The sequence below is a fragment of the Vollenhovia emeryi genome, unplaced genomic scaffold (assembly GCF_000949405.1).
Source record: "Vollenhovia emeryi isolate VEMERY1.0 unplaced genomic scaffold, V.emery_V1.0 DF939252.1, whole genome shotgun sequence".
NCBI lineage: Eukaryota > Metazoa > Arthropoda > Insecta > Hymenoptera > Formicidae > Vollenhovia > Vollenhovia emeryi.
The window spans coordinates 392,647-404,775 of NW_011967114.1; the positions used below are offsets into that span (position 1 = coordinate 392,647).

Below are 12,129 nucleotides of genomic sequence, written 5' to 3' on the forward strand. Positions count from 1 at the left end.
CAGTGGTATTGGTGCACTTTACTGCTATGGTCGCAAATTATCCAAGATATAATGCAACCTTCCACCATGCCATTATTATGCCACAATCTTAATAAATTTTAAGAGCCGAATAGTTTGAAAACCGTATATATTATTTATAACATACAGCAAAATTATTATCCGTAGCTATGCAGCAAAACACGAAAACGTATGCAATTACAAACAATTACTCACAAATTCTGAAGGTCACAATATTTAGCTCCGATAAAGGATGACGACAGACTGTACGTAGCTGTTATGTAATTGTTTTTAAGATATTCTGTTACTGCAATTCTAAGCAAAATTGTACGACTTGTAACATTCGTAACTTCTTTTGCGTAAGATTATTAAGAACTACATAAATACCAATAATATAGGCCAATATATACGAGCACAATCACATTTATTAACATAAGTTTAGGTTTAAAATTTTCATACTTCGCAATGATGTAATAACTATAATTGAAAAACCGATATCAAGGAGAAGAAACACATCTAAATACAAGTAACTCTTCTTAATTTCTTTCAATTTATAGACATGTGCGAAACTTTTTACATATTATTAACAACATTATATTACCGAATTGTAGTGACTTCTGTGCTGATGATGACTAACAATAAGTATAGTCGAAACGTCCGATATTAGACTTAGTGGACTTTTATTATAATTTTAATTGTATTTATAACTCAATAGTTTTTAAGTTATTACATCATTGCGAAGTATGAAAATTTTAAACCTAAACTTATGTTAATAAATGTAATTGTGCTCATATATATTGGCCTATATTATTGGTATTTATATTGTTTCTTTAAATCAAACGAGCTGGTTCAAATATTTTATTATTAAGAACTATTATCGTGTAAACGTCCGAGTATGTAAATAAGACGTCATACGATCTATAGGAGGAGGTACAAACATTAGAAAAATACTTGCTATCTTCAGAATATATAGAAAGGTCAATGCATACGACTGATAATATCCACTTGCTTCTTGTTCAATCGTCTTCGCAATGGTGGACTATTTATTTGTCGGAATCACAATCAGTTTTATATTTGTTACGCATGGCTTTACTAACGACACGTTGTCTTTTCCCGAAAACTTTCTATTTGGCACTTCTACATCTGCTTATCAAATAGAAGGAGGTTGGAATGAAGGCGGTACGTAAACAGATTACATTTAATGTTTAGTATCATATAATTAATTGACGCAATAAGGGACCCTAGCATCTTAGGTACATGAAATTTATAGAATATTGTTCAGGCGTTTTCATCAATTTTATTATTAATATTTGTGTCATACTTAACCTGAAAAAGGTAAGGGCGAGAGTGTTTGGGATCGATGGACACACGAACATCCAGATTTAATACGTGATGGTAGCAATGGAGATGTGGCTTGTGATTCCTACCACAAGTATAAGGAAGATGTACAGTTATTAAAGAACATGGGGGTACGTTCTGCATAAATGTATTGAAAATTTTTAACTATATGGAATGTTAGACGTCAAAGTATAATCTTTTAGGTTGACTTTTACCGGTTCTCTCTTAGTTGGACACGTATTTTACCAACTGGTTACGACAACGTGGTCAATCAAGAGGGACTTGATTATTACAAAAACCTTATCAAGGAATTACTAGATAATGGCATCGAACCATTTGTTACTTTGTATCATTGGGATCACCCAGCAGTGTTCGAAATCATGGGCGGGTGGACTAACGAAATGATGGTAGAATGGATATCGGATTATGCAAGAGTCGTTTTCAAAGAACTCGGCCCCAATGTTAAATATTTTCTGACCATCAATGAACCCGTTGTTATTTGCAATAATTGGTACTCTGAAGGTACAAAAGCACTAGATATTCTTTATGTTTATTTATTATTTAGCGATAAACATATGCTACTTCTTTAACAATGTTGGACACTTTCTAAAACAGAATATTCGTTTAGGAAAGAAATTAGGCTATCCGGCTAAATATTCGTGTATGCATAATATTCTGAAGGCGCATGCTAAGATTTATCACATCTACGACACAGAATTTCGTGAACAGCAGCAAGGCCAAATCAGCATAGTTTTAGATTGCGCAGGCGCATTGCCCAAAAGTCTTAGTGATGCTGCAGCAGTAGACACATTCTTCCAATTTCATTGCGGATGGGTGGCTCATCCCATTTTCTCAACAACTGGTGATTACCCAGCAGTCATGAAAAGCCGCATAGCTGAAAGTAGTAAATTGGATGGTTTTTCGAGATCTATTTTGCCAGAATTTTCGCCAGAATTGGTGCAGTACATTAAGTAAGAAATTTGTAGCAATTATACGCAGCAGTTGTCACAAATTAATTGGAACTACTTAATTGCGGACTTATATTATCTCTGGCTTCTTATTAGACCGTTCGTTTTTTAAGAGGTACATCGGACTTCTTCAGCTTAAATCATTACTCTTCGAAACTTGTGGAAACAGTTCCACGAGTACCAGGACACGCGTGGTACGATTATTTTGGCGTGAAAGCAAGTGTAGATCCATCATGGCCAAAAGGCGCACCGGATTGGCTCAGAGTTAGTTAGCATAAAAGATGCATGTTAATTGCGTGTATCAAACTGTCAATTTTTGCCTACGAGAAACTTTTGTTTGTATAAGACTTGCTAGGAATTTATTAATTAAATCCTAGTAACATGTCAGGCACTATTAAGTCGTGCAGATGGTTTACCTTATTATTATGAATATTTCATTATGTGAAGTATTCATAGTTTTTACCCCACGTTATAAATTGGAAATCAGGATTGAGTATATTTTGGAAAATATACAGATACCGATAATACGGCTGAATCGAACATAACTGGTGAAATTATGATGGATTATAGAAAATTTAGTAATTGACTATTCGTAACTAAACGTTACGAAGTAATATAGTGTTTCACTATGAATTAAATTTGTTGCCAATATCATTTTTCTTGAATATAATATCTTTACATAAGCAATCATAATTTTTTTATCTATGAGTGAAGTATTAGCACTAATAAAGTATTATTTGTATTTAGGCATATACAGAAAGTTGTAAATATTTTAGGTTGTTCCCATTGGATTTCGAGAGCTTCTTAAGAAGATCTCAAATGAGTATGACTACCCATCTATCTTTATTATAGAGAATGGTTTTGGCGATAGAGGTGGTATTTTTGATCATTTAAGAATAACCTACTTACATTCTTATATGAAGGAAATGTTAAGTGCCATTCAAGAAAATGGATGTAAAGTGAAAGGGTACGCTGTGTGGAGTCTGCTAGACAGTTTTGAATGGGACATTGGTTATACGTGAGTTGTTATTTAATATGTAATTACGAACATATTTATAAAGTTTTTTTATGAAAAATTGTTTTCTCTTTTCTCTTCTGACAGTGTAGGGTTCGGTTTGGTAAGCGTTAACTTCACGGACCCCAATCGGACAAGAACCCCAAAACACTCGATGAACTGGTTTAAACATGTCATTGAGACTAAGCAACTTTCTATTGATGAACCTCTAATCCAAGCAAATCATTCAAATGTTTAAATAAACGGTTGTTGAATAATATATAAAACGATTGCTTGGATAAATATTCCGCTATTCGTATGAAAGATTATTGGACTAATCGTTTGTATATTACAGAATATACAGTCGCCTAACTTTGAAAAGTGCCGCCGCTGTTATTAAAATATTGTTGTTGAAATATTATTAAAAAACCATTACATCTCAAGTGTATCTAGATCATGAAAAACGGATTACTGACATGCTAATAAAGATGACTAAATACTCACATAGGACCATTCTGTAGGAAATATAGAATTGTCGAAAGTAGTATTATTTTTTATAATATGCGTATATAATATTCCGATCTACAATCAGCAGTCGGATTGTGGAAAGCAACCATAGCAATCATTACTCGACAAATAAATAGAGTACAAGGTTTCAGAAAGGAGTAATCGGATGCCATTACTCTCGAGAAATATGTTTTATGATGTTTATAGCGAAAACCTTGTCAAAGTAACGTGTACATTTTCAGTCGAATGAAATAATTGATGGGAGGGGGAGAGTCTCTATTAGTTTATTATTTGTATTCCTACAAACTTTCTCAATCTAGTGAATTTTCGTGGAACGTATTTGGAGTGGTTCCTGCGATAAGTAAAATCACACTTGTGTTAAACCAGAAACATTTAACAAGACTTTCAGATATTCCATATCCTCTCATTTCTTTTTTAAAACACATTTGTGACTATCTTTATTCTTATGTGCGCATATCCAGTCAATGTTCGAACTTTACTGTGCAATCACAATTCGCAACATACTCGCAATAAAAATTATTTTAAATCTTACAATTTAAAATGTCAATCGTGAGACGTATATGAATGTTGTAATTTTTGCAACATTTTACCATATGAAGGAAATACTGTTGGCATCTATTTACCGTAACAAGTTTTAGTTTCCGCAATATTAACAAATTGCTTACTATTAAGGTCAGCCTTATCAAGTCCGATATTTGAGTGTATACATGAGACGTTACGCGATGTATAAGAGAATGGAAACATATTAAGAAATTAGTTGCTATAATGGTCAGAAGAATATATGGGAGGTCTGTATGCATGACTAACAATACTTAATTGTCAAGGTATCGGTGCTCAGTCGTTTTTGCAATGGCGAGCTATTCGTTTCTCGGAGTCGCTTTCAGCCTTATTTTTGTTGTCACTCATGGCTTTGCTCACGACACATTATCTTTTCCCAAAAATTTTCTATTTGGCACGGCTTCATCTTCTTATCAAATAGAAGGAGGTTGGAATGAAGACGGTATGTAGAGAGTCTCTATTTAATGTTTAATATATCATTTAATTATTGACATATTAAGAGCTCCTTGCATCTTTCGTATACAGACAAGATAGACGTATAGAATATTTGAGTCATTTTTATCATTTTTATTATTAATTTTTGTGTCATACTTAACCTGAAAAAGGTAAGGGCGAGAGTATTTGGGACCGATGGACACACGAACATCCAGATTTAATACGTGATGGTAGCAATGGAGATGTGGCTTGTGATTCCTACCACAAGTATAAGGAAGATGTACAGTTATTAAAGAACATGGGGGTACGTTCTGCTTAAATGTATTGAAAATTTTTAACTATGTGGAATGTTAGACGTCAAAGTATAATCTTTTAGGTTGACTTTTACCGGTTTTCTCTTAGTTGGACACGTATCTTACCAACTGGTTACGACAACGTGGTCAATCAAGAGGGACTTGATTATTACAAAAACCTTATCAAGGAATTACTAGATAATGGCATCGAACCATTTGTTACTTTGTATCATTGGGATCACCCAGCAGTGTTCGAAATCATGGGCGGGTGGACTAACGAAATGATGGTAGAATGGATATCGGATTATGCAAGAGTCGTTTTCAAAGAACTCGGCCCCAATGTTAAATATTTTCTGACCATCAATGAACCCGTTGGTATTTGCAATAATTGGTACTCTGAAGGTACAAAAGCACTAGATATTCTTTATGTTTATTTATTATTTAGCGACAAACATATGCTACTTTAACAATGTTGGACACTTTCTAAAACAGAATATTCGTTTAGGAAAGAAAGTAGGCTATCCGGCTAAATATTCGTGTATGCATAATATTCTGAAGGCGCATGCTAAGATTTATCACATCTACGACACAGAATTTCGTGAACAGCAGCAAGGCCAAATCAGCATAGTTTTAGATTGCATAGGGGCATTGCCCAAAAGTCTTAGTGATGCTGCAGCAGTAGACACATTCTTCCAATTTCATTGCGGATGGGTGGCTCATCCCATTTTCTCAACAAATGGTGATTACCCAGCAGTCATGAAAAGCCGCATAACTGAAAGTAGTAAATCGGATGGTTTTTCGAAATCTATTCTGCCAGAATTTTCGCCAGAATGGGTACAGTACATTAAGTAAGAAATTTGTAGAAATTATACGCAGTTGTCGTAGCAAATTAATTCGTTATACTAATTAATTGCGGAATTATATTATCTCTGGCTTTTAATTAGTCCTATCGTTTTGTAAGAGGTACATCGGACTTCTTCAGCTTAAATCATTACACTTCGAATCTTGTGGAAACAGTTCCACGAGTACCAGGACACGCGTGGTACGATTATTCTGGCGTGAAAGCAAGCGTAGATCCATCATGGCCCAATACCGCAATGGATTCGCTCAAAGTATGTTAGCATAAAAGATGCATATTGATGGCATGTATCAAACTGTCATTTTTCGTCTGCTAGAAACTTTTGTTTGTGTAAGACGTGGTAGGAATTTATTAATTAAGTCCTAATAACATATCAGGCATAATTAAGTAGTATAGATAGCTTGACTTATTAAAGAATACTTTTTAATAATTCTTAAAGTGAATTATTAATAGTTTGTACTCCACGTTATAAATTGGAAAAATGAGGATTGAGTATATTTCAGAAAATATACAGATACCGATAATACGACTGAATCGAACATAACTGGTGAAATTATGATGGATTATAGAAAATGTTGTAATTGACTATTACTAAACGTTACGAAGTAATATAGTGTTTCACTGTGAATTAAATTTGTCACCAATATCATTTTTCTTGAATATAATATCTTTATTTAAACAATCATAATTTTTTTATCTATGAGTGAAGTATTAGCACTAATAAAGTATTATTTGTATTTAGGTATATACAGATAGTTGTAAATATTTTAGGTTGTTCCCAGTGGATTTCGAGAGGTGATTAAGAAAATTTCAATTGAGTATGACTACCCACCTATCATTATTACAGAGAATGGTTTCCCTGACAGAGGTGGTATTTTGGATTATTCAAGAATATCCTATTTACATTTGTACATGAAGGAAATGTTAAGTGCCATTCAAGAAAATGGATGTAAAGTGAAAGGGTACTCTACGTGGGGTCTACTGGACAATTTTGAATGGATCTATGGTTATACGTTAGTTGTTGTTTAATATGTGATTATGAACATATTTATGAAAGCTTTTATTAACAAATTGTTTTTTTTCTTTTCTCTTTTGACAGAATACGGTTTGGTATGGTAAGCGTTAACTTTACGGATCCGAATCGAACAAGAACTCCAAAATGGTCGATGAACTGGTATAAACATGTCATTGAGACTAAGAAACTTTCTATTGATAAACCTCTAATCGCAGTAAATCATACAGATATTTAAATAAACGTTTGTCGAATAACATATTAAAAGATTGCTTGGATAAATATTCCGCTATTTTTCTAAAAGATTTTGAGTCTAAGTATTTATATATTACATTATATACATATATATTATTAATCACAGATGTTGTGAATTACTTCTGGCGACTTTTAAGAATATTCTTACTAGTTATATTTTATCTTACATAATACATATATTCCATATTATTATTAACAAGATTTATCTGTTAAAATTTGCAGAACAAAATATTGATTTTATTCTATATAACATACTATAAGTGAGAGTGCTTTCGAACCGTCATTTAACTTAATACATCTGTAAAATGTAAAAACTTATTTGTCAACCTTGTAATTGGTTTATGGAAAGTAACGATAGCAATCATGATTCGAGAAATAAGTGAAGTATAAGTTCAAAAAGGAGTAATCACATTACTCGTGTTAAACATCTGTCATACTGTATGAGATAAGATTAGAAATCTGTTATACATAAGATTAAAAATTTATTAATCTATTTCATTACTTGTATGATAAGATTGAAAATTTGTCAATTTATTTAATTGTTTAAAGTTATAATTTATAACGAATTAAATTAAGTGATTAAAGCATAAATTGAACAGCTTATGAATTATTTATCGACAATAAATTTTAACCAACAAGAATAAAACATAAAGTAATACCATTGGCATAAAACAATGTTACTATTTATTATGGAACAAAATTGAACGCAATGGTATTATTGTACTTTGCTGTGGTCTCAAATTATCAGAACTTTTGCTTCATCATTAATGTATCAGAATTTCATTTAATAAAGGAGGATACAACTTTTAGCGGGTTTCGTTACCACTCGGGAATTGTTTTATTTCTGTTTTCTTATATATTTTTCTTTATAGAAACCAAAAAATATCATTATAATTCCAGACTTAAGAAAAAATTGGTACATTGATATAAAATGAATAAAATTCTTATTTGCCTCGTTATAAAATTGCTATGTAAGTTATGCTTCAATCATTATAATTTAAAAATTAATTTATAGGTGAACAAATGCGAATAATATTGCATCGCAAAACGTTAATTAGATTGCATTGTTTACTATAATATATGTTACAAAATATTTAATAATTTTATAAGATGACACTTGAAGTTACTGTAATATTTAATTTATTGCTTTTCAATTAATCCTCTTTACAAATTATTTTGTATTTCTAGATTCGATTTATATCAAATATAATATATTAATAATTAAAATTTGTCTTACTTGAAAAATTATAATTATTATATATGACGAGATGCCCTCCTCGTTATCTTTCGACTTGGGATTGACAATGGTGAAGTTACATTTCTCCTATTTACATATTTACATATAGGTACCATATATAGATTTACATATATACGTGATGCATATTTATACTTACGCACGCGCACAAGCACATATAGAGGAAAATCCTCTATTATGAGATAGGATTCTAATGGTTAGTAATAGTAGGTTTTCAACTTCCAAATCTTTTCGCGGAACGATAACGCGATGTAACTATCAATTTTCCACTAAACAGTTTTCACTCCAAGGGCAATATATTCATGGTGGAACCAATACATGATGCTTATTAATTTACCAGAAACTCCGCTATCTTATATTACGAATCTATCGCATAAGAAAGTACTTTCCTCTATATATAGAATTTTACTCATTTTTGTTCTGAAAATCACTATCTACAATTTTTAATATTAATAACGTTTTTGAGTAAGAACACCGATTGGAGATAGTGATTTTGCGTACAAAAATGAAGAAAAAAAATATGTGTGCTTATCGCGTACGTAAGTATAAATATGTATTCATGCATATATATAAATTTATATACATGTACGTACGTAACTATTTAAATAGGGGACGTAACTTCACTATTGTCGAACTCAAGTTCAAATGATAATAAGGAGGGCATCTCGTTATAAATATATAATTATTATGTCAGTATATATTATATGCTACAAAGTAGAAAGTGTAAAGTAAGAAACAAAACTTTAAGAAAAGCATAAAACGTATGCACATGTGAATCTTATGCTTAACGTTCATTCAGAAGTTAATAACAAAATAATTTATATTATTATATTATATTATAATAAAAATAAAAAATAATAAAAGAAAGAACTGATTGGTAGAAATGCACAGAAAAAACTCGATGAACTTATGCATTGTATGAATGTGTTAATCGTAAACTGTATCATGTAGATATTTGAGTGTACAAATGAGATGTTGCGCGATGTAAAAGAGGAGGGGAGCATATTAAGAGAGTGGTTGCTATCTCTATAATATATAGAGAGGTCTGTGTGCATGACTGATAATACTCAATTGCCAAGCTCAGTCGTCTTTGCAATGGCGAGCTATTCGTTTCTCGGAGTCGCTGTCAGCCTTATTTTTGTTGTCACTCATGGCTTTGCTCACGACACATTATCTTTTCCCAAAAATTTTCTATTTGGCACGGCTTCGTCCTCTTATCAAATAGAAGGAGGTTGGAATGAAAGCGGTATGTAGAGAATCTTTATTTAATGCTCAATATGTCATTTAGTTATTGATGCATTAAGAGATCCTAGCAACTTTGGTATACAGACAAGACTTATAGAATATTATATAGTCATTTTCGTTATTTTTATAATTAATTTATATTATGGTGTACTTAATTTGAAAAAGGCAAGGGTGAGAATATTTGGGACCGATGGACACACGAACATCCAGATTTAATACTTGATGGTAGCAATGGCGATGTGGCTTGTGATTCCTACCATAAGTATAAAGAAGATGTGCAATTATTAAAGAGCATGGGGGTACGTTCTGTACAAATATCGTATAAAAAATTTTTTAACGATGCGAAATATAGAAAGTCAAACTATAATGTCTTTATAAATGTAGGTTGACTTTTACCGGTTTTCTCTCAGTTGGTCACGTATTTTACCAACTGGTTACGCTAATGTGGTCAATCAAGAGGGACTTGATTATTACAAAAATCTTACCAAGGAATTACTAGATAATGGCATCGAACCATTTGTTACTTTGTATCATTGGGATCACCCAGTTGTGTTTGAAAGCATGGGCGGATGGACTAACGATATGATGGTAGATTGGATATCGGATTATGCCAGAGTCGTTTTCAAAGAACTCGGTCCTAGTGTTAAATATTTTATGACTATCAATGAACCCGCCGTCATTTGCAATGATGCATACTCATCAGGAACAAAAGCACCAGGTATCTTCTTCATATCTGTTCGTTATTGAATGAAGAACATTTTTCTCTAGTGCAATTAGGTAGCTTTTATAATGGAATATGTTTTGTAGGAAAGAAATTAGGCTATCCTGGTAAATATCTGTGTATGCATAATATTATAAAGGCGAATGCCAAGATTTATCACATCTACGACACAGAATTTCGAGAACAGCAGAAAGGCCAAATCGGCATAGTTATATCTTGCACAAACGGATTGCCCAAAAATCCTTTTGATACTGAAGCAGTAGACATATACTACCAGTTTGCTTGCGGATGGGTAGCCCATCCCATTTTTTCAAAGACTGGTGATTACCCAGCGGTCATGAAAAGCCGCATAGCTGAAAATAGTAAATTGGATGGTTTTCCGAGATCTATTCTGCCAGAATTTTCGCCAGAATGGGTGGAATATATTAAGTAAGAAATGTGTAGCAATTATACGCAATAGTCACAAATTAATCGGCACTAATTAATTGCAGACTTATATTATCTCTGGCTTCTTATTATCTTTTTCGTTTTTTTTAAGAGGTACATCGGACTTCTTCGGCTTAAATCATTACACTTCGAACCTTGTGGAAACAGTGCCACGAGAACCAGGACAAGGGTGGTACGATTATTCTGGTGTGAAAACAAGCATAGATCCATCATGGCCAAAGAGCGCATCGGATTGGCTCAGAGTTAGTTAGCATAAAAGATGCATATTAATTGCTTGTATCAAACTGTCAATTTTCACCTGCTCGAAACTTCTCTGTGTGTAAGACTTGCTAGGAATTTATTAATTAAATCCTAGTAACATATCAGGCACTATTAAGTCGTGCAGATTATTCTGAATAATTCATAATGTGAATTATTCATAGTTTGTATTCAACGTTATAAATTGGAAATCAGACTCGAGTATATTTTAGAAAATATGAATATTCCGATTATTCGGCTGAATCAAACATGACTGGTGAAATTTTTTATGATGGATTATAGAGAACCTAGTAATTGGCTATTGCTAAATGTTACGAAGTAACGAATATTGTTTTCCACGGTGAATTAAATATACTGCGCATACCGTCTTTCTTGAATACAGTAAATTTGCGTAAATTATTCTTAATCTTTTTCATTTATGAGTAAGGTATTGATATTATTTGTATCACGTATTATTTGTATGTCTATCTAAAAAGTTGTAAATATTTTAGGTTGTTCCTATTGGATTTCGAGATATTATTAAGAAGATTTCAATTGAGTATGATTACCCAACTATCTTCATTACAGAGAATGGTTTCTCTGATAGATGTTGTATATTTGATAATTTAAGAATATCCTACTTACATTCTTATATGAAGGAAATGTTAACTGCCATTCAAGAAGATGGATGTAAAGTAGAAGGGTATGCTGTGTGGAGTCTGTTAGACAATTTTGAATGGTCCAGGGGTTATACGTGAGTCATTATTTTGTACATATTTATGAACGCCTTAAAAAATATACAGGGTGAGTCTTTCCATATCCGACAAAATTTTTGAGAAGGTAGAACGGATCGAGATGAACGGAAAAGTCCTGTACCATTTTGCAATTTTCGTAATAGTTAACGAGTAATTAATTATTAAAAATCGTTGTCTTAGGCCGGCCTACCGCCCAATTCGAGCGCGTGGTAAGATGTGACCGCCTGGCGAT

At 32.4% G+C, this 12,129-nt stretch overlaps 3 protein-coding genes across 6 annotated transcripts in view; all 3 read left to right on the forward strand.

Moving 5' to 3' along the window:
• The first annotated feature begins 977 nt into the window (after positions 1-977).
• On the forward strand, positions 978-3,800 carry LOC105559830 (myrosinase 1-like). Of its 2 annotated transcripts, XM_012008436.1 has the most exons (8): positions 978-1,176; positions 1,333-1,466; positions 1,539-1,857; positions 1,964-2,306; positions 2,417-2,567; positions 3,080-3,321; positions 3,406-3,563; positions 3,653-3,800. In XM_012008436.1, exons 1-7 carry the CDS (start codon positions 1,029-1,031, stop codon positions 3,554-3,556), a joined length of 1,488 nt encoding a protein of 495 aa, XP_011863826.1. In that variant the 5' UTR covers positions 978-1,028; the 3' UTR covers positions 3,557-3,563; positions 3,653-3,800. The 2 variants fall into 2 exon arrangements, with proteins under 2 accessions (XP_011863826.1, XP_011863825.1); XM_012008435.1 differs by having other exon boundaries at positions 3,406-3,800.
• An 865-nt stretch (positions 3,801-4,665) lies between these two features.
• LOC105559831 (myrosinase 1-like) lies at positions 4,666-7,343 on the forward strand. 2 transcript variants are annotated; one of them, XR_001008778.1, is made up of 8 exons: positions 4,666-4,825; positions 4,989-5,122; positions 5,195-5,513; positions 5,617-5,959; positions 6,073-6,223; positions 6,742-6,765; positions 6,837-6,983; positions 7,070-7,153. XR_001008778.1 is itself a non-coding variant. In XM_012008437.1 (7 exons), exons 1-7 carry the CDS (start codon positions 4,675-4,677, stop codon positions 7,218-7,220), a joined length of 1,491 nt encoding a protein of 496 aa, XP_011863827.1. In that variant the 5' UTR covers positions 4,666-4,674; the 3' UTR covers positions 7,221-7,343. The 2 variants fall into 2 exon arrangements, 1 of the variants encoding a protein (XP_011863827.1); XM_012008437.1 differs by having other exon boundaries at positions 6,742-6,983; positions 7,070-7,343.
• A 2,202-nt stretch (positions 7,344-9,545) lies between these two features.
• Positions 9,546-12,129, forward strand: part of LOC105559833 (myrosinase 1-like) — a 4,651-nt gene continuing 2,067 nt past the window's right edge. For both annotated transcript variants that reach the window (XM_012008439.1, XM_012008438.1), the window contains exons 1-6: positions 9,546-9,738; positions 9,903-10,036; positions 10,122-10,455; positions 10,545-10,887; positions 10,997-11,147; positions 11,655-11,896. In XM_012008439.1, the coding sequence (XP_011863829.1) occupies positions 9,546-9,738; positions 9,903-10,036; positions 10,122-10,455; positions 10,545-10,887; positions 10,997-11,147; positions 11,655-11,896 (1,397 nt within the window). The remainder of the gene's footprint in view (positions 9,739-9,902; positions 10,037-10,121; positions 10,456-10,544; positions 10,888-10,996; positions 11,148-11,654; positions 11,897-12,129) is intronic.